The sequence below is a fragment of the Larus michahellis genome, chromosome 2 (assembly GCF_964199755.1).
Source record: "Larus michahellis chromosome 2, bLarMic1.1, whole genome shotgun sequence".
Classification (NCBI taxonomy): Eukaryota; Metazoa; Chordata; class Aves; order Charadriiformes; family Laridae; genus Larus; species Larus michahellis.
Genome location: NC_133897.1, coordinates 132006079 through 132030358, shown reverse-complemented (window position 1 = coordinate 132030358; position 24280 = coordinate 132006079). Strand labels below are relative to the sequence as shown.

The following is a 24280-nucleotide window of genomic DNA, read 5'->3' as shown; positions in this document are numbered from 1 at the left end:
GTAAGCTGAAGCAAATGATAAGTTTAAGAAAACTGAAGTCTGCTTTCACGCTTTAGTAACAAAATAATTTATTAACTCTTAAATCAATCACAACCATAAATTAAATATATGCAACGGTATCTGTATTTCCAGCACATAACAAGTTAGGGAACGTAAGAAATGTTGCTAATAGTATTTTTCCATGAAACTACTTGCTGAGCTTTCCTGCAGGATAGGGCCCATCACTGTATGAAAAGCAAATGCCCTTCTCCAAGTTATTTTCTCTTTCAGTAAAAGCTTAAAGTGCACTTCTGCTGTGGAGTCACTCTCTTTCCAGACAGTTTCAGAGTCTGTCTATAAAGAAAGTTAAAAATAAACTTTGATTTAATATCAAATTCACACACACACACACACACACTCTGGTTTTGTGGTAAGTCCAGCTCTGAGGCTGAAACTTAACTTGTGTAAAAAGTGCAAAAAATGCCAAGGTATTCCTCTGCTTCCTACATCTTACAATAAAAACCATCCCTGCTCTACATCTCCGTTACACCGCAGCTTCTGTTACTTCATTATTGCTATTTGGAGCGACACACACGGCTCCCGGCTATGTACAGGGAAGAGAAGGGTCCCTAGAGGAGAGCTGGGACGCGCGGCAGCGGGGGACAGCCCCTGCTCTGCCACAAGGCACGGCCGGCTGCCGCCAGGGCCCCCTCAGCCGTGGGCAGTTGAGAGCCCTTCCCAGCTCAGCGGCAGCGCGTTCTCGGGTGAAAGCTTTGCCGGGCTTGTCTGCTCAGCCAGGAGGCGTCGCAGCGTCTCTGAGGTGCCTGGGCGCAGCCAGGGCTCTGTCGCAACCGTGTCACCGGAACCGGGGCGTCTGCCATCAGCTGCAGGGCGCTTCAACAGGTCATCCACGTCTCCTAAGGAAGTGTCATCACCTGAGAAACAGAGCAACATACAGCTATTAAATGGGACAAAAGCTCATCACGTCTTAGTTACAGCACCTCTCCTATGAGGACAGGCTGAGAGAGTTGGTATTGTTCAGCCTGGAGAAGAGAAGGCTCCCGGGAGACCTTAGAGCAGCCTTCCAGTACCTAAAGGAGGCCTGTAGGAGAGATGGGGAGGGACTCTATTAGGGAGTGTGGTGATAGGATGAGGGGTAACAGTTTTAAACTGAAAGAGGGTAGATTTAGGTTGGATATCAGGAAGAAATGCTTTCCTGTGAGGGTGGCGAGGCACTGGAACAGGTTGCCCAGAGAAGCTGTGGATGCCCCATCCCTGGAAGTGTTCAAGGCCAGGCTGGATGGGGCTTTGAGCAGCCTGGTCTAGTGGGAGGTGTCCCTGCCCGTGGCAGGGGGGTTGGAACTAGATGGTCTTTAAGGTCCCTTCCAACCCAAACCATTCTGTGATTCTATGATCTTAGCACAGCATTTTGTTATATTGAAGAGGCTTATTTGTCTGCAATAAATGCATAAACAATGCGTTTAAATTACATTTGTTTCCACTTAACACACACTTTTGATGTTCTGGGGGAACTGAGCCCGTCTACAGCCAACAGCTAACCACTCCAAGGCCTTGACGGCTGATGCCAACAGCTCTCCCCCTGCCAGATCAAGAAGGAGACCACAGAGGCAACCTCGCGTGGAGCCTCCCACTACGGGGACAAATCAAATCTGTCAGTGCATATACACATAGAAAACAGATGTACAAATAAGGCCACCACATTACAGTGCCACGGCTAAACGCTGTTGTCTAGACAGTCCCTTACTCAGGTGGGAACTGCGGAAGGGGAGAATTATTTTAACACCCGTAAACTGTGCAAATGCAAGGAAGTCTGTACAGCACAGTCCAGCAGCGACGACGACCTTAACGCAAGCTCATTCTGAAATGCATACGGCATAAGTCAGCATCTTCCGCCTACCAAAAACAACCACACAAGAAAAAACACAAAAAAAGGCCCCAGTTTGGGGTCATTACCATTCTGAACTCTACTGCTATTTGTTCCATTTTCAAACTTACACCTACAACAGGACTTAAAATTGCGATGTTTTCCTCTTTAAAGTTGCCATGTAAATGAGGAGCAAGTTCCGATTTGTTGGGTTTGTTAAAGCTGGGTAGAAAAATGTTTGAACACTTTGGACATGCCCCACACATCCAAAAACACAGACGTTTTTGCAGAAACATGCTAATTCCAGTAAAACATAAACATTTTATATTCCTTAGTGATAAAATATTTGACTTGAGCAACTCCTGTCGTGTAATTTAAGTATTTGGATGATTTTTCCAAACTTCAGCTTTTTTATTCTGGAAGAAATGACTTTTTAAAATTTCATTTTGAAACCAAAGCTTCTCTGTGAAATGTTTCTTCTGTAACAGGAAAATCTACTTTCTATCCAGCTTTAGGTTGTTTACAGTTAGTTTTAGGGCTTTTGGCCTGTAGTTAAAACGATGCAAAAAGCAAAACAAAACTCTGAAGTTTCTTGTTCCTCCTTTGTGCTCTTCTCCCCCTGTATTTATTGAGACTTGAAAGCTGATGGTCCGAGCGCGGGGGTGAGAGCCCAAGCCCTGCAGGAGCAGCAGCCGGGTGCGCAGATGGGAAGGCAAGGACGGGAACCGCACAATCCCACAGACCGAAGGCTCAGTTTTCCTCTCAGTGCCTTAAGGCAGGATGCAGATTCTAAAGCAAAATGCCAAAATACTTTGTTTAGTACGAACTCGGCAGTGAATCCGCTAGTTCTGTCACATCGCACGGACGGTGATCTGCTCATCCTCCAGGCTGCCTCAGTCTTGTTAAAACAGAGCAACTCCTCTGTAACGTTATAGGTGTAAACAGGCCGCCCTCTCTCTCTAGAGCCAGCCGTCTCCTCTGCTTGATGCGGGGTTTAAAGCCGGCAGAGTCAACCTCTTGGTCTCCGAAATCCCGGGTCAGATGATGAACTCTCCTGCAGGTTGGAACCCACAGTTGTCACATGCACAAGTTCTGGCAGTGTTAACAACAGCACATGGCAGGGAAAACAATACCTAAAGAAAATGAATTTTCTTTCTGCTCCTTTTTCAAGAGATGATATTTAGAAACAATAAAAATAAGGGAAGGTGTTTGCTTAAAGAAAAACAAACCATAGCCTTTCAGACCAGAGGGCTGATTTCCCCAAGTTTAAATATTACCGCCTTCAAAGGCAAAGCCATTAGATCTTCCAGCAGTTAGAGGTAAGAACAACTTTCTTGTCAGAGATAAGCTCATCGTGCACATCACTATGTCAGACTCATTTGGTGCTGCCTTTAGAAAGCACAACCGACCAGCTACAGTATAAAACTTGCTTCATTATGCATTTTAACACTTCGTATGCTCCATATAATTCTTAATCGGGCCTCATATAAAGACTTTTTCTTTGGAATCGCCACTTGGTAATTCACAGTTTGTATCAGGAGGCTGGGGACACGTAGACCTCTTTCCTTCACATGAAATACTGATGTAGAAATCGAGTGGTGTCTGGGCTCCCGCTAAGCACTGCCGGCAGCGCATCCTGCCCCTAGATGAGAACAAACCCCTCCCGTCAGCCTGCACTTAGCAGGAATCAGTGCTGCTGCCCGCTGTACATCATCACAGGCTCCAGCACTCCTCTACTTAAAGGCACAGAGGGACACCTAGAACATCTCAAGCAATTTCCGCAACTTCCCTTACATACAGCAGGGTCTCGGCCACATCTGGTGTGCTCTGAGAATTCTCTCTTCTGTATCTGAGTCTGCTCTTGTTTACGCGGTTAGGAATGCGCATACAATGCTGCTGGCTTGCAGAAACTTCATTGCCCAAAGCACCCACCAAGTCTACATTGATGGGAATGGTTTTTTTTGGATGGGTGAAAACAGAGGAGGCGGCCTGGCTCCAATAGGCACTAATTTTCCAATTAAGGAAACAATTCTAGGGTAGCTTTAGGATTCCCACATCAGTCCCATAAAGGAAAGCAACCTACTGTGCCAACAGGATCCGCTCTTAAGACTTATCAAAGCCTGGAAACTGCCACCTCTTGGACATTCAAAAGGGAAGATAACCAGTTAGAGTTCCTTAGTTATATATTTGACAGAGTTGTTTTTCTCCCAGCAGCGTCTCTGAGGGCGGAGGAGAAATAACAGTCCTAGCTGTTAGGAAAGGAAGAGGATGCCACAAGGTTTCTATCAAACTGCAAGGGAAAAGGAATAAAACCACGTGTCTTCACTCATTTTTTTTGGTAATGTCATGAGTAGGAGGAGGGAGCAGGAGTGTGGGCAGCAGTGCTGCCCTAACAACCACAGCTGAGCAAAAGGATCTCTTGTTCCACTTTCCAAGAGAAAATTGCTGAGTGATGCTCCCCATGTGTTCCAAAGAAAAAGCTACAGACAAACACATAAATATATATATATATACACACACACAAAAAAAAATTATACACGTCTAAGGGCTGAAGCTCTGGAGACCATGACAGCAGAAGGCAAACAAAAAGTGTCGTTCACACAATATGAATTATAAGAGAGGTGAGACAAAAGAAGGGCAGAGAAGTAAAAGATGTTCACATAGCAAAAATGTTTGGGTGGAGTAAAATTAGTAAAGCATTTGTTTAGATTATTGAAGAAATGAATATGAATGGGATTTTTTTTCAGTGACTTAAAAATCACAGTGAGATGTTTAAAACAAATAAGAAAAGGATTAAATGCTTACAAGAGTACCCATAGCAACAAAATCAGAAAAACCGCCAGCATCTGTACTCTCATTAAGTTTATAAAAAGGATACTGATACTGTAATTGCCTAGACAGCATAGCAACCGCCTCCTAAAAAAAGGGAGAATTCAGACTCGTATGGAAGAATCCTTAGCACAGACTGTATTGCCTGGGTCACAGTCCATGTGAGAAATTAAAGGCCATTAATGGTTGCCATAATTGGTACCTCATACGCAAAGTAGATGGACGTCAGGCTGTCAGCATATGGAGAAGCTCTGAGATAACTCCCAGAGTCTGATGTATTATAAGGTCACAAGAGATAGATACATAATAAATTCAAATGTGTGTACAGTGAAAGAGGAATCAATATCACCCTCAAATACTGAATGATCACTTACAAACCAATAGAAAATCCAAATTAACTAGAAATTGAAGTACTACTTTATACACAATTTTTTGGCGTATCTTCATTATGGTTTGACCACAGACATCTGATTCCTAGGAATGCCAATAAACTCACACAGGCACCCTATCAACATTCATCAGTCAGGAGCTTCATTTCTTTCCACTCACAATTCCGCTATGCAGCTGGATATCCACATCCTACTGCCAGCAGTGACACAGCACAATGCTAGAAGTGGTACGGACAGGAGGAGTATGAGTGGCTGATCAGACAGGAATTAGAGCATCTTTTCCTATTACCCTCCTCTAAACTTACTCTAAAAAGCTGTGTTGAAGTCTGCTGGGGAACCTCTTGCACCAGCTACAGAACTCTATCAATAATTCCTACGCTTGAGCCAGTTGCTCACTGTTCAACTACAGGAAGTCTATTAATATTTGTTCCTTTAATTATTGTAATTACTTAGTATTAGTATTCACTACCTCACCTCTACTACACAGAGCATACCTAAGTAAGCCGATTTCTGCTGGAGCTCGGTCAGTCTGTGCCATCGTTCTTCATTCTTGCCTTTCAACTGATCAACGTCGAGGCTGAAGTTCGAGTGCAAAGAAAAGCTGTCAGGCTGCAGCAACGGTGTCTGGTCTGGTGGAACATCCTCCTGCAGAAAACCCAAAAATGCACAAATCCTTCAGTTAAATAGCACACTTTTAAAAGGGGCAAATAGCTATACGTGTACACCCTCCTTATCCATATCATCCAGCCACTAAGGGACCACAGGAGGTCTACCTTCGTATTTAAGGCAATCTGAATATGTATCATACATACTGCACGCTCCAACGCTTTCTGCTTGATTCGTCTCCTCTCCCTTGCAGAAGGTGGAAGCTGGGGTGGTAAATTAACTTCTTTTAAGGCAGGAAACGTTTCCCCATTGGCACCTGCAAAAATAGAGGTTAAATCATTTTCAAAGAAATCCCAATACAAGACAGTGTTGAAACCCGTTTATGTTTTGAAACAAGCCAGTATATTGTGCTTGACTTAATCACAGGAATCAGAGGAATGTATCCAATGAGGACACCTTGCGAGAAACTAGCGATATCCAGATGCAGACAAAAGAACAAGCCATCACAACAGCAACAATGGATAAACTTGAAGGAAAGGCAAGGAATATCTTGAGATACATATTGAAATACCTCTTATCTAGATAAGCATTTCATATCCTGCAAATCCACCAGCTACCTTACGTCACCCTATCTTGTTTGTACCTAGATCTTTGAAGACAACAAGTACTCAAATGAGTACAGCATCTCTGCTTGAGAGAGCAAATGCTTGGCAAGTTGGATGCATAGAAGGATACAATCGTGTAATAAACTATGTATGTGAACAGACGATAATGTTACATGGAATACATGATCATGTAATCCATGCCTTAATCATATCTTAGTTCTATCTTAGCTTTTTCATGTAATAAAGTGTTAGAATCTGTTCACACAAAAATAAGTAACTAGGTAAATTTTTTATCATACTGCTATCACATTACAGCGGAGGGGGGGCAGGGGGGTTAATCCACTGTTGTAACATAAATGAACCCTAAGGTGATGTCACTGCTTCGCGCTTGTTTTGTCTTTTCCCCCTTCCTTTGCTGATCCTTGGGAATGACTTCAAACACATTTTCAAACAGATACTGGTTTTCTCTCCAGGACCAGTAACCACTGCTTGGGGGCTGGTTTACGGCTTTTCCGCTGGCTTGGTGCAGACGGTGGGCTCTGTTTTCTGCCGCGGTCCCTCTTGTACCTCCAATGAACACAGCCTCCCAGAAAAAGAAAGGACTCTGCTTAACAAAACCGATACGGAATCCATTACCACCAATTACTCTTTGTGACAATGAAGTCACTTTTTGGAAAGGCTCTTAGTCTAGTATGACACATTAAATTACAAAAAAAAAAAATAAAATTAAAAGTGTGTACATACATACATACACACACAGAGTACTGAACAACTCTGCAGCATTTGTCTGAAGTTATTTGGTTTTCTACGGGACATGCCGTGACATTAAAAATAAACCACACCTGTGGAAAGAACGGGGTTTTTGTTTCCTAGCAATTTGAAAATAAATTTTACTGAAATGTTTTATATCATATTCATGAGTTTCAAAGATCTTCAAATGAAATTTTAAAAGTAACAACTATTTTGGTTGAAAACTGAAATACTTAGGTTTGAAAAAAAAAATCTTGATTGATATATCAACGAAGTTCAAAGACACAAAGACAGGTATGTTAAAAAAATTCTTTCCTATTGCCAGCTTTTTTTTTCCCTAAAAGTAAAAATTTTATTCCCCTCTCCTCTTTTCCCTCCCCAACTTTCACCAAAGGTACTCATGCTCTCATCACAAATGTTTCAAGTAAAAAAAAAACCAAGCATATTTTTAAAATGGTATATGGCTAACAATCCACTTATCAGAATTCTAGTTACAAAATCAGTTGAACTTCATTATATTCAAAATATTGCTATTACTCAGAATACAAAAATTTGGTTAATCACGTGAATTTATCACAACAGAAAAAGTACAAGCTACAGAAGAATTTATTTGCATTTCGTGTTTCATCAGTGTTAAGATGAGACCTGTTCCTTTAAGCATCTACCATTCAGATACCGCTATGCAGACGTGCTTTCAAATCACTGCATTAACACTACTGAATTCTAGGGTCTCAAGTGAGGCAAATAAAGGGAAAAAGAAATTGATAAACCTCTTTATTCCTGACTGCCTCAAATTTCTGAACCCTAGGAGATAAAGACAAATTCATTTGTAATGCTGACATCTATTACAAAATTGAGTTAGATTTTAAACCCGTGTCAAAAAAACAACGCAGAGGGGAGTGTTACGCTCTTCTTAGGAAATGAAAAACATTGTTAAAATACACCACAAGTATTTCACAAAAGACCGCCAGACAATGTGAGCGGCACAAATCACAGAAAAGGCAGCCCACCGATAATAAGAGGTTTTATTTTTCATTTCAGGGATAGAAGTCACCAGATTCATATTCAGAATTTTAATAGCTTTTTATAAAGCACAAATAATGCAAAGGGTAACAAAGTTTTAGTTAGTGCCTACAGCTTAGTATTGGAGCACATGCTTTTCAAGAGTCAGAAACGACGTGGGGAAAAAAAGAGGAAGAAAAAAATGGGTGAATAGTATCATAAATTAACTCCATCACCTCACTAAGCTGCAAGAATCAGCAGAGGGGGAAGAAGGAGAAACTAGGGAGAGTGGACTATAAATATCATGAACCTTGTGAAAGCGGTGAATAAACCCAAGCAGCACCCCATTACACAGGTGGCAGATTCAGAACAGACGAAAGGAGATAATACACACCAGGCATAGTGTGGAAATTTATCGACCCAATACTGCTGATGGCAAACAATTAGAGGGATTCAAAAATGCTGATTCCAATTCATGAAAGACAACATATTAAAGACCCAGCTTAGCAAGATTTATTAAGTGCAGACACATGGCATTTGATTCAGGAGGCCTCCGAGCTACAAATAACTGGAGGCTGGAACAGCACTCTGCAGTGCTGCTGCACGCCTGCCCCCCTCCTCACCTTCTTCCCCATGCGCCTACTCCGTCCGCTGTTGGAGACAGGATATTTGGCCCAATTCTAGATTGATGGACTCTCCTAAAGCATCCTTTCATCATTTGGTCCGCAAATAATAAATAGTATTTCCTAACCTGAAGAAGTATTGCAGACTACAGAGTACCAAATGCACCGAACAAGCCTGAAAGCCCCATCCCATGCCCTTCCCAAGGCCAGGTTCTATTCTGTGACTCCAGCACTTGCACGTTAACAGAATAAGCTTGAATACATCTCAAATGAAAAATTCTGCTTTTAACCCAAGCCAGAGATAAAAATCATTGCTATATAGAAACCTATCTAGTTTCATTAAAAAACACTTGCAGGAATCTACTGCATCTTCCCTACAGCAAAGAATAAAACCTTGTAAGATTATTTCCCATAGACGACTGAAGAGAATTTCAAGGTACTGTAATGCTTACTAATGGAAAATAACATGCGGAGGCCTGAGCTGGTTGGGTTTTTTAAAAAGAGAAGACAGGTTCTAGCCTTATTATTTCTAGTGAGTGGAAAAAAATCACATCTGAAACAGCACTTTTACATACATGCATACATTCATACATTACATACATTCAACCTTTATATAAAGGTTGACACCCTTTATATAAAGAGAGATAAGACAATGTAAGACGTGGTCCTCTATATAAAAATCTTAAAAAAAACCTAAAAGTCATCTACTTCAGATGATTAAGTGGTGACAAAGTTTCCAAGTATGGTGTTGCAAGTTATGTGAAATGAAGCAATGTGTGAACAGCAGAAAAGTGAGTAATTTAGAATGAATCACTGTTTTATATCTGTATAATCATACTTAAAGTCAAGCATGCTTGTAAAACAAAAGAATAAAAATGAAACAAATCACTGGCTGCCCAACACCTTTATATTTCACTATGGACAGCTTGTAATTGTAAGTTGTGATTGCTAATAAATTATTTGCTGCAGAACAATAGAAGAGCATTCCATATTCTACCTCTATAACATGTTTGCTGAACAAATATTAGCTTTTCTTTATCCAAAGCTGGGAAGATGTAAAAAAAAAAAAAAAGTTTCTTGACAAGGCAAAATCCCAGTCAGAGCACAATGAGCAGAGGAAGATGCCTTCTCATGAAAAGATGTGAAGTGGTATAAGGCAAGTGAGCAACATCATTAACTTCAGGTGTGACCCACACAAATGTATTGCAGTACAATTCCATAAAGATCTGCATTTTAATTTGGAAGCATAATTTTCTAATACTTTAAAACAATCACCATAGCTATACCCGCTGCAACTTTTAAAACAGTAATAATCATTTCAGAGACACATCATTAGATTAAATGACATGTTTGTACGCTCATAACATGGTTAAGGGGAGGTATAAACTCACCGATAAAAGCGCTATCCGATTCCAACAGTGAATTTTTCAAGAATTCATCAGATTCGTTCCTGAACTACAAAAATTAAACAGAAGAAAGGCAAATTCAGATCCCTCAATATCTTTCTGGAGCCAAATTATAATTACTGTAAATGAATTGCCAAACTTCTGCAAAGCAAACAGCAGCTCTACAGTGTTCTGTACTATTCCTTACTTTATTGCTATGAAAAACCTATACATTTTAAAACAATTCATCTTCTCTTTGAGCATTAGGGTTTTTTTCACTTTCGTGTAGTAATCCCATTTGCGGAAATTGCCCACACAGGGCAACTGTTGTGGTGATTTGTGTAACACAGACATTTCCATCAAGAAATACATCCTCTCGTTCTGCTTCAGTTTCAGAACAGTCAGCAGTAGAAGTCAGCTCTGCACCCAAGGTCTGTATGAAATATTGATCAAATGAAGAATGATTCCATATGTTTCACTTATCCCACCACATACAATCTTGGATATTAAAGCATTAAAATAACAAATTTCTTCATAGTAATAACAAGCACTAAGAGCAATACTTATAGTTCAGTGCATAGTTGCAAGCATTTGTTACAGAAATCCTACTACAGAATAATTTATGTTGAAAACCACTCTGAAATCAAAGCAGTTGAAACTACCAGAGGAAACAGAACAAGAGAAAACAAATTTTTTACTGCAAAGCATTGCTCTGAAGAAGAATTTTAGGCAACAGATTACAACTATAAGATGCATCAGTTTGTTTTGTTTTTTTTAAATATAAAATGTTTCATTTCTGTGTATAGTTACAGTATTACCCTTGAGGCTAACGGCTTTGCCTTTGCACAGTCTTCCCGCTCTCATGAGACAGAACTGAACTCTGTTAGTCTGTAGTTTGGGTTAGTGCAGAATTCCAGTTTGACAGCACTTCATTTCATGCTCTTCATCAAGTCAGAAAATAAACATCCCATTTGAGACGACTGATCTAATTATTGACTGACACGTGCATCACTTAAGCCACCTGAATTCAGAGCAACTGCTTCTGGCTTGGCTTCTTCTACTAATTCCCACCCCCAGCAGCAATCTAACACCATATGACTATAAAATAAGTACCCATAAATATAAAAAGCAGGGAGTTGAAGAATCAAACTATCTCTCTATATACAAAGATAAACAACTTGTATGTTAAGTTTAAAGAAGCTGTTACTCATTGTATTGACAAGCAAGAGAAGTAAGTTAGTTTGCTGCCTTGTTACTTCAGCGTAATTCCTTTCTCCAAATCTGTGAAAGACAATATTTCTCACACTTGACAAAGTAATATAATAAAAAAACTGGTTTATTCTTACCAGTCGCATGGTTTGTGGGTTACCGCCAGAAGCAGAATCATCTTGAGCAACAAAAGCCACATAGACAAGGGAAAAAACGATAGTATAGACATAAAAACAATTAATACTAAAATGTATTAAAAGTTTTATCAGCATATTATTGCAAAAATGAAGACAACTATGCATTACTTCTTTAAAATTACACACATTTTAATGCATATTTTTTAAACGTTTGAATGCAATGTTTATTCCCACTTCATTATGTCAGTTTAAGTGGAATCAGAGAAATCAAACATAATTCGGTAGCATATTATTTCTAAGAACATTGAGCATGTGCAAGCCCTTCTTAAGGCTTGATTCATCAGCCCCTCTCAAAGGGTAAACACGCTTTTCACACATACTTTTTTTTTTATATTGTTCATCACTAATAAAAATCAACCGTTTCCCATCTTGTTCAAAACTTGTTATCCAGCAAAAGGAGGCACGACTGTTTTTGTGGCTATTGCAAACAGATATTTTTTAAGAAGATACAATCACACTTCATTAAATGCTAAAATTGCACTAAATTGTGCTGAAGTCTGAAAAAGTTCTCTATATTGCAACAATTAGAACTATTTTTGTGCTATGTTTACAACAATATTGTAAACCCTTGTTACAAAAAGGTCATGTCCAAGCGTCTGAATAATGTGGAAAACATCAATTTTGTGGGAAGACAGCAAGGTTTAAGCCATCAAAGCAATACATTAGGTCACCAAAGGCTGCTGCATGAATACTTGGTTTCTCTCTTGCAGCCTTTAATGTTCTGTTTCTTGGTAGCTTAAGGAATTACTGCATCTTGGACAATATCCAGTCACACAGATAGAAATAAACGGTTTTTTCATATGTTCTGCACACTGCTGAATCCCAATGCAACTGGAACACAGTACTGAAAAAATGCAGCAGGGTAAGTAACTTCAGATGAAACAGCATTTAAACAGAAGCTTCCTTTGCAAAGCATCCTCCATCTCAATTCCACAGCCAGGAGACAAAAAACCCCAATAATGGAGAGAGATGCCTCTAATTTATTGATTTTTGTTTAAACTTGCTATGAATCAAGTAGAAAAACAAACCAATACAGTATCAAATTTCAAAAATTAGACAGCCAAAAATGAATGATTTCTTCCATAATTAGGTATCACCTGAGCCACATATTTCCTGACCCCACTTTGGTTTTTGCCATTATTTTAATGTTCTATCAAGAGCCAGACAGAAGGAGTCAGGAGTCTCACTTATATGTAGTGAAGCTAAACATTATAACAGTTTTGTAGTTAAAACTCATGGATACTCAAAAAAATATTTATTCTATATTCCGGACATCTGTTTGACAGGAATAGGCATGTTTGTGTCGCAGTCATATTTAGATCAACAGAACTCAAGACTAACGATGTTCTCCCTCAGGTGGGACATCTCAACAATCAATTTGACTAGCAAGAACGATGCCGTGTCAGAATAAACTCTGCTAGATGAGATCAGTTCGCTTGGCTTCCGTCAGGGTGTAATAATCAGAGCAGGAGACTGCAGAAAGCCCCAGGAGTGAACGTATGCTCCACGTGTTGTCACTCTTCCTGGACTGACAACCAGCTGGTCCCCGATACACTACTCCAGCCAAGCAGAGCCCACCACTGAAGCACAACATCATCAAACCTGCTCCTGCGCCTTTCCCTCCTGTCCCCCAAAATAATAATCGTCCAGAAGTCTGCAAAAGACTGTCTTATCTATAGGGACATTTTAAAAAAATCATTGATTTCTCAGGATATAGTTCCACTAATAGTCCACATATTTCTCTTTTACAAGAAGAGGAAAAAAAAAAGGAAAGAAAAAGTATATCAGCGAAAAAACAGTATATAAAGCATGTAAAGTAAAGAACACTTACATACAGTATGGGAAAACAGGTAAGCCTTTGCCACTACAGCCTATAATATGACATTTTGCCCACAGGACAAAAATCCATATTGCTTTAATTCATCTTTCTTTCTGCCTTAGAATCAGACAATAAAACCACTCATCTATTTTCAGTGAGAGGATGATGATAAACTTGTCTCAAGAGGAAAATAAACTGGCAACAGAGAGATACATGGCAACTAATTAATTCTCATGCTCAGTACACGGTGACAGACTATAAAGTTAAACGATGTTGTAAAGCAGTAGGAGAGAGAAGGCGAGAAGAATGAGGGGACGTGAGCAGGCGAGCAGCTGGATGGGAGCCTGGCTGCTAGCCAAGGCTAACCCACCACAGAAATAAAGTTACTTCCTCTTCAAAAATCTAGTTAGGCCAGTCTGAATTACAGAGACAAATACTTTCCTGGGAAATTTGTATCTTGCACTCAAAACTGAGCTCATTTGTATAGTTGCAACTGTAAGTTTTGGAAAGGTTGAAGCAACTCTCATGATAATTTTAAGTAACATCTAAAATAACTTGAGATACTGCTCTTTCGTGATGGTTTGTATAAGGTATCTAAATGAACATTACATTTGGAGTTAAGTGCAGAAAAGAAAAAAGGGGAGTAACATTTATTTTTCACTGCTTCTGCAATATGCAGCCAAAATATTTTACTATTTTAGGATGTTAATATTTTGCTGTATTAAGATGATCTCTATCAAGCGATACAACCAATACTTCATTCTAGAACCTCAAACTAGTTATGATATCTTACATGTGGTTTCTAAAGCAAAGCCTGCTTACGGATACAGATTTCTGAAACTCGGAAATAGTCAACCCAAGGCTATCAAAATAAAAGAAATTTAATCCATTACAAGGAGACCAAGGTGAAGACACCCTGGCTGCATTTTAACCGATTCACAGTTTCAAAGCCATCTACTTCCTCAGTGAGAACTGAAGAAATGCCACAGGGAATTTATTTGCTAGCACTTTTATCACAAGTCAGCTGAAGAGTTTTACTGCTCTGCAGTTTTCTCTAAGAAGTACTTAAACTACTTTTCTCTTGCTTTTTTCCCCACGTATGAAGTACTAGTTACATTACTCTCAGGGAACTAAAGAGAAACAGTCATAGTAATTAAAAAAAAAAAAGGAAGAAAAAAAGAAGGCATTCAATTTTTTTATGCTTTACATTATGACAGAATTTCAGGATTCCAGTGTTTTACACTTTTGTACTGCAGTGCTGACATTGAACTTGAAATAAGTAGAACTAGAATTGCTGTTTTTTTAATATTGTCAAATGCAAAACAAATAAAATTCATTGAAATCATCTCAGACCATTCATTCCTTACCTTCTGTTTCTCTCCTCATTCTCATTCTGCCAAGTTTCTTCTGCTGCTCCCTCAACAGTGCCTGCTGTTGAATCTCTAGAGTCTGGTCATCTTTTGGAGGATCAGGATACATGTGCCTCAAGCCCAGACGTGTTTCAGAATCTAGAGCAAAGATTCTGAATTAAATTTTTCCCTAAATGAACATTTCTGAAAAACATTTTTAAAGAACTAGCTACAAAGTCGTAAAAAGCACTGAAAATAACAGTGACAATGGCCAAGAGAATGAGACACTTTAGCAATAATTTTACAATTTTACTGTACTAAAAAATATATTTTCTGGTAAAGAAGAAACAGAAAGTTACACAGAATTGTAGTTTGTTGGTGGGTAAAAAAAAAATAATCAAATTCACTCTACTTTCAATAAAATCATAATATCAAACGCGTAAGAAGTTTAAGCAGCAAGGACTAGAAGCTAGGTGAGTGCTGTGACTGATAATTCAGCATTATAGTGCCGTAAATTGTGTGCACTTCTAGAAATGGCCACACAGAGAGATATGCACATATACAAAATGCTGCCACAGAGTATGTTGTGTATGGACAGTAGCTGTGAAGAGGCTAATTTTCGTCTTTAAATCCTGGGTGGCATGGAAGGTGGGAAGAAAAGAACAGATGTTTCACTACCTTTCTTCATCAATAACAAGATCTACCTGCCTGTATATTTAAGTTCATTAAATTCCCAGATATTTTGTATATTCACAGGATCTTGTGCTTCCTTTGATGAAGGTCGTCTTACTGGAGCCTGCAGACGAAGCCTGGCCATCTCAAATATGTCCTTTGGATTCTTCTCTCTCCTCCCACTTGAAAAGTTTATAAAACAAGCAGAATATAATTTAACACTGTAATATGAATGAGTTGCGTGGAAATATAATATTGATAAAGGTCACATCTTTTATCCTTAAATAAAGCTATCAAAACATGAAAATAAAATTGAAAGTAATGACGCTTCATACTGTGTTATAAAAAGGGATAACCTACTTAAAAAAAACCCCTCATACTCTATGAAGTGGAATTAAGACTGATGATCTGATGAGTCTTTTCTAACTAATTGGTATGATTAATAAGTTTTGGAAGTAAACCATTTTTTTTTTTAAATAAAAAGGGTATGATTTTCAATAAGAAACAAAGTACTTCCACAGCATTATGCTATTCATGAGCATATTCATCAGCAGCAGTACTGCCGTTTACAGACACAAATTATGCCCTAGGAAAAAGGTAATGAGATAAAATTCTGCCTTAGACATCTGCTTTGGACCACTCTCCAAGACAGAGTATTGCAATTTCCAATCTTACTAGTACAGCCATTCTTACACTACACTTTTCCAAGACTCTTGGAAAAACTCCATACACATGTCGTGCGAAAGAAAATTTTAGATACGAGTTCTATCTTTATATTTTCATTTGACTCATGTATAATAGCCAACTAATACTAGCTACTAATACACAGTAGCTTTGAGCTCCTGTGCAAAATCTAACTTTTAAAACTGAAGATTAAGTTCTTACCGTGTAATTGGTACATCATCATCACTGGCCACATTTAGCAACTGTTCCTGCAGTCGCCTCTCTTCACTACGAAGCTGTTTCCTCATCTCTGATAATTCATTTATCACATTCTTTCTTTCCTCTGGAATTTAACACAAATAATTTAAAAATAAAGAATGTCAGAACACTTTTCTGCTTACCTCATAAATGTAAGGTGAAAAAAAACCCCCGATGATGAACTGTTAATTAAAGCAAGGATTATATAAACACAAGAATCCCAGCATTTCATAAACTAGAAATTAGGTCAGAGCTTGTATTTTGGGACAGAACAAGAACCAGCATCCAAACTTCAATGGAAACATTTTGCTGTATTTAAAAAAAGGAAAAGTGACAAAATACCAGCAAGTGGACACTGCTGGTAAATAGCCTTATTTTGAAAATAACAAATCTACAGAGTCCTCAGAGTCCCAGAGGTAGATGACAGGAATTGAGGTGGTATCAGCAAGCACACAATCTAATTTCTTTTTCCTCTGACTCAAAGTGGGTATCTGTCTGCTCAGTGCAGACTCTCTTATTACATGTTTAAGAGTTCTGCCTTCAACGTTTATTTTTAGTATGTGCTTACGTTGACTTTTTAGACCTACTTAGGGTCTAAGCTAGTTTTTTTTGGGTGAGGACAGCATTCCTCCACAAGTTAGAACAGTTTAATAAATACCTTATTTTCCAAACAATATGCTTAAATAATTTGATATTTTACTGACTTTTAGTCTGAGTCCAGAACCTAGCAGGCAAGCGAGTTTTACTGTCTTAAATCCTCAAAATTTAATTCATATGCCTTTACTTCTCTCAAGACAGATGGTCTGAGACAATCCAATAGCTGCATTAAGAACCACTCTGCCTTCCATTTAGTGGAAGAGCCGTAACTTCCCAGCATGGATCCAGGTACTGACTGCTGGGGGTTAGCATTTGTAGGACATCATTTACCGCTATATTCCACGTGTTCTGCTTTCCACCCACATATTGCCAAGATAACCAACATAAAAAGATCAAAGATTGAGATCCGCCCAGCACGTCTGAATTTTTAAACCACAAGTGAAAGCCAAGAGGAACGAGCAGAGGATTAGTCAGATTAACAAAGGAAAGCAGAATTTAAGAGTTATGACTGAAATGCTCGACACATTGTTGGTCTAATTCATTATTCAGCTAATCCAAAACTCTCCCATTTTGCAATGATGTGGTCACAATGGTCACCGCTGTCCTGACTGAAAGATCCAGCACTTCCCTTGCAGACTATTCCATTATCAGAGTTTTTACAAAAAAATATTTCCTGATGAAGACACATAATAAATGCATTTTTATTTTGTATTAATACTCCAGACATACCATACTAATATACTGACAATGTATGGTATTACATTACCATACATTATCGGTGTATTAGTAGATATCAGTATATCTACTAATACACTGTAGTAGATATCAGTATATCTACTATATACAGAGAGACAGAGAGAACACACGCATAGAAATGCAAACTTTATAAGACCATTCCTTTGCAGCCAAGAGAGAGAACTGTAACCGAGACAAATTTTGTTGTAATAGAAAGTGATCTTGCAATAAGACAATACCTACCAAGCGCACGCAACTGATTTCTTCTAGCAGGGACAGGTGGAGAAGGAACCCTTGGTTGTGGAGGATCCTAGTGATCATAAGGGATATGAAATGTTACTACGTCAAAGGAAGAAAACGTAGCAGACGTAAGTACATTTTATTTCCTTATTTTATGTACAATTTACATTAACTACCACTACTAATGGAAGACAGAATAATAACCTTACGGGTTGTTAATGCCTAAGGTTTTTTTAAATCTGATCTTTAAATGCATAATTCAAATTATTATGATAATACCTATAACGCACTATTCGGAGATCTACACAAAGCTAGACCAAGTACCGCAAAGACACAGAAATTAACTGACCTTCTTCCAGTGCATTCTTAACATTTAGGGAAAGCAACAGTTTAAAATAAGGTTTACAGTCTTACTTAAAACATTTTCTGCAACGGCGTTATAAAGTATTTTTCCAGGTTATAATTTTCATGGCAAATTCGTTTTTTAAATTTTTAGGCCAGTTCATCCAGACAGTTGGTAAAAAAAAAACATTTCCAATAAAAGTTGGAAGTGTAGCCTGAGACTAAATAATCGTCTATGATATTTGAATCTACTCTTCACAGAAGAATTTTTTTTTTTTTTTTTTTTTAAATTGTCCCAGGGAACATTAAATCAAGTGAAAGAAACAAATGGTCTGGGGCCACTACCATAACTCATTTGTGATGCAAAGAAGAAAGCGAAGTACATTAGGAGTTATAATCTTTTTGTACCTTCTAGAACACAAAGATAAAATAATAATGTCTGTAGCTAGGAATCAACATTAAACTTCACACGTGTGCTAAGTTCTTCTATAACTGAACACAATGAATTGCTAGATTAGATGTACACTTTCTTACCCTAAACATTAAGATCGTTAAACCCTTGGTAAGGGTCTGGACAGAGTATGTAGACTCAAAAATGAGGAGCTCATCTTTACAGAAAGTGAGCATGCAGAAAAAAAACCTAAAATAACACACCTCAAAGAATTTCTTCAATACTTTGAATAAAATTGAACATTAAATTTCAGAGCTACAACACTGGCTAATATAAAGACTGTCTCCAGTTATTTGTAGTATTCCAGTAATAACTGGCAAACATTAAAAACCTGGTAGGATTTCATACACTGTACTGTCTTAAATCAGTAAAAGTTGACTATAAAAATCATACTTGTGCATAGTAAGATATATGGCTGTCAGCAGAGGGAATCCGTTCCTCTTTTCTTATTGATTTGTTCTGAAGAGCAGGAATGACGGGAGAAGGCTGCCTTGAAAACTGCAAGGAGGAACGCAAGACTGAAACCACATTCCCATAGATTCTGAATAAGGTATTGTTTTGGAAAGGAAGAGTTTTGTTAATATTTTTCATTTGACAGAAAAATGCTTTTGCTTATCGCAACTGAATTATTTTTGTATTTAATTTGCTTTCAACTCTTAACAGTATAAAATTACGGCAAAAATTATTGCATGTGATTTCATTTTCTACCTATAGTAATTTTAATACTTTTTTTTCTATGACATAGGTTTTTTTAATTTATGGTAAAGTTACATATCTTTTTTTGCCCCCTAGACAATTCCATTGTATTTGTCCATTTTAGAGAAATGACATGTAGAATTTTCTAGAAGAGGAAAAAACAGTTCTGTAATTTACTTAGATTTTGTCCATCAGAATTCTATGTGATGGACTTCTTACATCATCCAGCTCAAAAGAAAATAATTATATTACAAAGAACATCACTGTTAAATATGAACAATCCTCCAGTCCTTCAAATTATATAAGTTTATTTTTATTTGTATTTGGACCTCAGCAAAAGCAGGCCACAGTACTTCACAGTAGATATAAAAATCAACTACAGAGTGCATCTTTTTCTTATTTATCTTGTTTTTACTATTTTTTTAACACGTACTTGATCAACAAGATAAGTTTCCACTGTACTATGTCTGATTTTTCAATCAGCTGTTCTGTGTGTGTGAGCTAAGTGTACCATAACTTGATAAACTAAGAGGCAAACAACACTGAAGGTAGAGGTCTAAGAAATCATGCAATTTCTTTAAAATACAATTATTTTTAAAAGTCAGGGAGAAGTATTTGTATCTTAGAAAGTCACTGATGCATACCATCTTCTTTTCCTCTTCCATCTTTTCTTTCTCATAATATTGTCTAAGTTGTTCTTCTTGCTTTTCTTCTTTTTCTTTCCTTCTTCTTTCTGCCTCTTTTTGCCTCTCTTCATCTAATCGAATTATTTCTTTATTCTTCAATCTCCGCTGTAACATAAACACTATTAGTACATAAAAAAGACTCTACTTCAATAAAAGTTTTGCTTTGGTTTTCTTTGAGAAGTTAAAATTACACATCAAAGTGATTAGTCTGGAACAAAAAGCATATTTCATTAGGCTGACTTCAAACATTCAAATTAAAAACTATGCCATGCAAATATTAAACATCTGCAGTCCTGCCTCTGCTAGCATCACTTAACAGAATTCATAACAACTTCAATAAACACCAGTTTGTGTGCCCAGATCTGCTGCCAGTTAAGGTTAAATTGTAGGAGTCATTTCCAAAAATTCAGATTCAAACAAAACATACTGCAAACGTGTACCACCCTATCACAAGCCCACAGAGAAAATTATCATCCAGTCTCAACTTTAGTTTTGTGTTAGTTAGCGATGATACCAGTTAGCTTCCTACTTTATAACTATACTATTATCCAGAAGACAAGACTCATCCAACTAACTTGCTCATACTAGGGAAGAGAATCTAGAATGCAAGCCCAGCGTTCTGTGTTAGAAATCTTGAAGTCCTACATCCTCAACTGATCTTTGATAATCCCACAGGGTACTGACAGATTTTTCCATCTCTGATGGCCTTGTGTCCTTTACCTACAATTATTTATGAGATTCTGAATTACGCAAATTCATTCAGTTGACGATAAATAAAGCTTTTGAGTTTGAATTAAATTGCAAGTCTACCTCTACGAAAAGCTTTAATTAGATTTGCTTGGCATTCTTCCAAAACAAGCTGTATTCTTACCTCAAAGATATATCCTGCCAATTCAAAAAAAGGCTTTAAGAAATCTTCTTGTATAGCTACATTCAGAATACAAATAATTCCGTAAGAGCTAGATGTAAGAGGCTAACAAACAACAAAAAAAAAAAAACTTTAATTCACCAATTTGACAAAGCTTTTTTTTTTTGGCCTCACAAACAATTTCCTTTAGAAAGGAGAGCACCACTGTATTATAAAACTATACAATTTTTCTTAGAAGAATTAACAGTACTTCAAATTGGTAGTATACCATAAAGACTGAGAAGAATGTGCTATTTCATACTGACAATTTTCTGCCTCTCCTCTGGCTAATGTAGACCCATTTAAAAACAAAGACCAGTTCATAGGACACTTCTCAGTTTACCTTCTTAATCTACAGGACAGATATTACAAAGGGTTAGTTTAGGATGAAAAAAGTCAAGGTACGGAAATACTACACCTCCTCCTCTTTCTTTCTTTTCTCTTCTTGTTCATCTTCATATGCTTTTTGAATTCTCATCCTCTGTTCAGCTAATCTTTTTTCTTCTTTTTCTTCTTCCATTCTAAGTTTTTCTCGCTCTGCTTCTTCCCTACGTCTCTTTTCTTCAATCTAGAAATAAAGCAAAGAAGTATTCAATTGCCAATAGCCAGCAATAATCTGATGAACAACTTTTACCATTGTGATCATCTATGGACTTTTGCAGTACCTACTTGTGCAATCAAAGATTACACGGAACAACTGAAATAATTCTAGGGCCAGACCTACCTTTCAGCCTCAGAATTCCTTTGAAATGAGCTGGTATTTTGCTATTCCTTTTTGGCCACTCTTTACTGAAACACCCTCCAGTAAGAACACTAATTACAAATGCTACTGAAGCTTACTCTACTCCACACGTGCTGGAATAACACTTTTCTTCACTGATTAAATAATGGAAGATGGGAAACCAAAACAAAAAATACATAGCAATAATCTGTTTCCTTTCCACAATTACAACATTTTTAGATACAGCACTGACTTACTGAAGCCAAAGGTCTGCCCATTCTTTATTCTTTTTGGCAGCACTGTACATGGAAAAGGCCTTGATCTTTTCTTTTTAAGAGATCCACATCAAACAACCACATGACATTCACACTCTTTGAAATTATCTAGGACTATCTTGATATTGATATTTAATTCAACTGACATTTAAGTCTTGTGACATAAGATTATATGCAAAGTATTATGGACAGAAGACAGAAACTGCTAGAATAACAGTCACATTTTATATACCCATCAATAAATAGTTACATTATTATTCTCTCACTGATCACCATTTCCTTCTGATGAACGCGCGTTTGTAGCATGTAGCCTTCCAAGGGCAAACATCTTTGTTTCTTTACATATTTATGTACGTAAACTTGTACTGTATGCATCATTTGAGAGCTCAATACTGTATTTAGATAGCTGCACTCAGGGGAAAAAAAAGGACAGAATCTAGATTAATAAAGCCAACTATTAATAGCATCACTTTTATAGGCATTTCTTATGTAAGGCAAAAATCTGAGACTATATATATATATATATGTCTTAGTCCACATCTTATGTACAGAAGCGGCTATGACTGAATAAGGTCTTTGGTCATCAGTGATGATTTTCTTTGACTGTAGTCTCTCTTTTTTAAAATTGATTTAACAAAATGATAACTGGTGTGTGCATTCACCTGTAGACGAAGAAAGTTCTTGTATGACTCTTGTCGCTTAAGATGCTGTGGAGATGGTGGTTCACCAAACACATTACCTCGGGCAAAAGGAGAGGTCTGTGCAAACGTAAAACCTAAGGAGGCAGAGAGGGGAAGAAAAAAGTTATAGATAACGATTAAAGCAAATTTAAGACAGCGAGCCAGAGTGAAGAAGAGGGAATATATGAGACACTTGTTTCAAAAGTTAGTTTATGACAGCCATAATTCAAGGGTATAGCTGAAAACAATAGCTGTGATTAAAAGTTCATCCATTGTCTGCCTAGAATACTGTCAGGTTTTAACTGCTCAATTAACAATGTCCAAGCCAGCCGTCTTTTTACAAAATAACAGCTATAAAAGTCATATATCCTATATCTAAAAATGTTACCTCTAAGTTAATTCAAATAGCAAAGATTTTACATCCCATAACTTCACTGCTTGCAATTACTCTGACTTAGCACAGGCAGTTCTGTTCCTTAGGTTTATTCACTCTTTAAAAACAGAAGATCCTAGCAGAACAAATTTTTAGGTAAAATAGCAATGGATGCTACAAAAAACAAAGCCCAAAACTGGCAAATCAAATTTTAAGCCGTCAAAAAATTGAATTCTGCCAGTGTAAGGTGCCTTCCACACTATGAATTTTGAAGTGCCAGGTCTCTTTCAGCTCAGTTTCCTCCCCTGTATTGGAAGCAACACCACTGGCGAGAGGTTATTAAGTTATTCTCAGCCCTGAGTTATGAAAGAGTCATAACCATACAGTCCCAAAAGCCCTAGAAAGGAGGATTAACTCAGATACCACAGAGAACAGTTTTTGCAGAACAGGATTCCTGACAGGACGTAGAGGAGAAAGGAAGTAAGAGAAAGAAGAGTAAGCTGTGTTAACTCTTCACCTGACACAGCACATTCTTCGTTCATATCACGTCTGCTTCAAAGGACAGTGCAAGGATGTGCAAGAGCCACAGCTCCACTGAGCTGAGATGGATACAGCAGTAGCTGTTCTCATGTTTCCCCTTTACTTTACTTAACCTTTTACTTTTAAAAGGCATGGACAGAAGACAGAGAAGTTACTATGGAAAATATCGCAGAATGAACTTACTGTGTACCAGCTACTATCCGGCAAGATCCTCTTTAAGGGGATGGTGTAAAAAAAAAAAAAACAAAAAAACCCAAACACCAAAAAAAAAAAAACCCACAACACCATAAACAAAATGAAGCAATGAAAACCAAAATCTACACAAAGCCACTTTACTGCCTGACTAATCAAATGGAAAGTGTAGGACTATGAAGTTCCCGTTGCTGATCTGCACCTTCTGATCCCCAAATATGCAATCTAACCAGGGGGTTCTTTGCTATTCTGCTTTATCGACCTTGCCTGTTTCACTTCCTACTAAATGGTTAAATATACAGCATACTGGGGAGGAAGAGGGAGGACAGAGGGAGCAAAAAACCCCGATTCTACAGCCAGTGATCAGAACACTGAATTGCAATCTTATGAAGCAGATCCATGCCCCAAATACCAAGGTGGGGGTTTTTTTTGTTTGTTTGTTGTTTTTGGTTTTGTTTTTGTTTTTTTTTTTTTTTTTTTTTTTTTTTACACAGAAGTGCAACAGTTCAGACCGGAGAAAGAAAAGCAGCACCTAAGCTGACTTGAGGAGACCATCACCAATCCTGACCATTGCCCATCCCAAACTGGGGAGAGTTCTGGAGTACCACAGTTCTCTCATTTAGAT

At 37.8% G+C, this 24280-nt stretch overlaps 1 protein-coding gene across 31 annotated transcripts in view; it reads right to left on the bottom strand.

Moving 5' to 3' along the window:
* Positions 1-46: 46 nt before the first annotated feature.
* Positions 47-24280, bottom strand: part of CSPP1 (centrosome and spindle pole associated protein 1) — a 66315-nt gene continuing 42081 nt past the window's right edge. For 20 of the 31 annotated variants that reach the window (XM_074577197.1, XM_074577208.1, XM_074577185.1 and 17 more), the window contains 14 exons: positions 22533-22645; positions 21293-21442; positions 20839-20940; positions 19926-20072; positions 18979-19083; positions 17796-17862; positions 16185-16305; positions 15336-15481; positions 14646-14786; positions 11400-11440; positions 10060-10123; positions 5895-6004; positions 5577-5727; positions 47-914 (listed from right to left, as the gene is read on the bottom strand). In XM_074577197.1, the coding sequence (XP_074433298.1) occupies positions 691-914; positions 5577-5727; positions 5895-6004; positions 10060-10123; positions 11400-11440; positions 14646-14786; positions 15336-15481; positions 16185-16305; positions 17796-17862; positions 18979-19083; positions 19926-20072; positions 20839-20940; positions 21293-21442; positions 22533-22645 (1682 nt within the window). In that variant the 3' untranslated portion in view covers positions 47-690. The remainder of the gene's footprint in view (positions 915-5576; positions 5728-5894; positions 6005-10059; positions 10124-11399; positions 11441-14645; positions 14787-15335; positions 15482-16184; positions 16306-17795; positions 17863-18978; positions 19084-19925; positions 20073-20838; positions 20941-21292; positions 21443-22532; positions 22646-24280) is intronic. The other 11 variants (XM_074577217.1, XM_074577215.1, XM_074577192.1 and 8 more) reach the window with 1 other exon arrangement.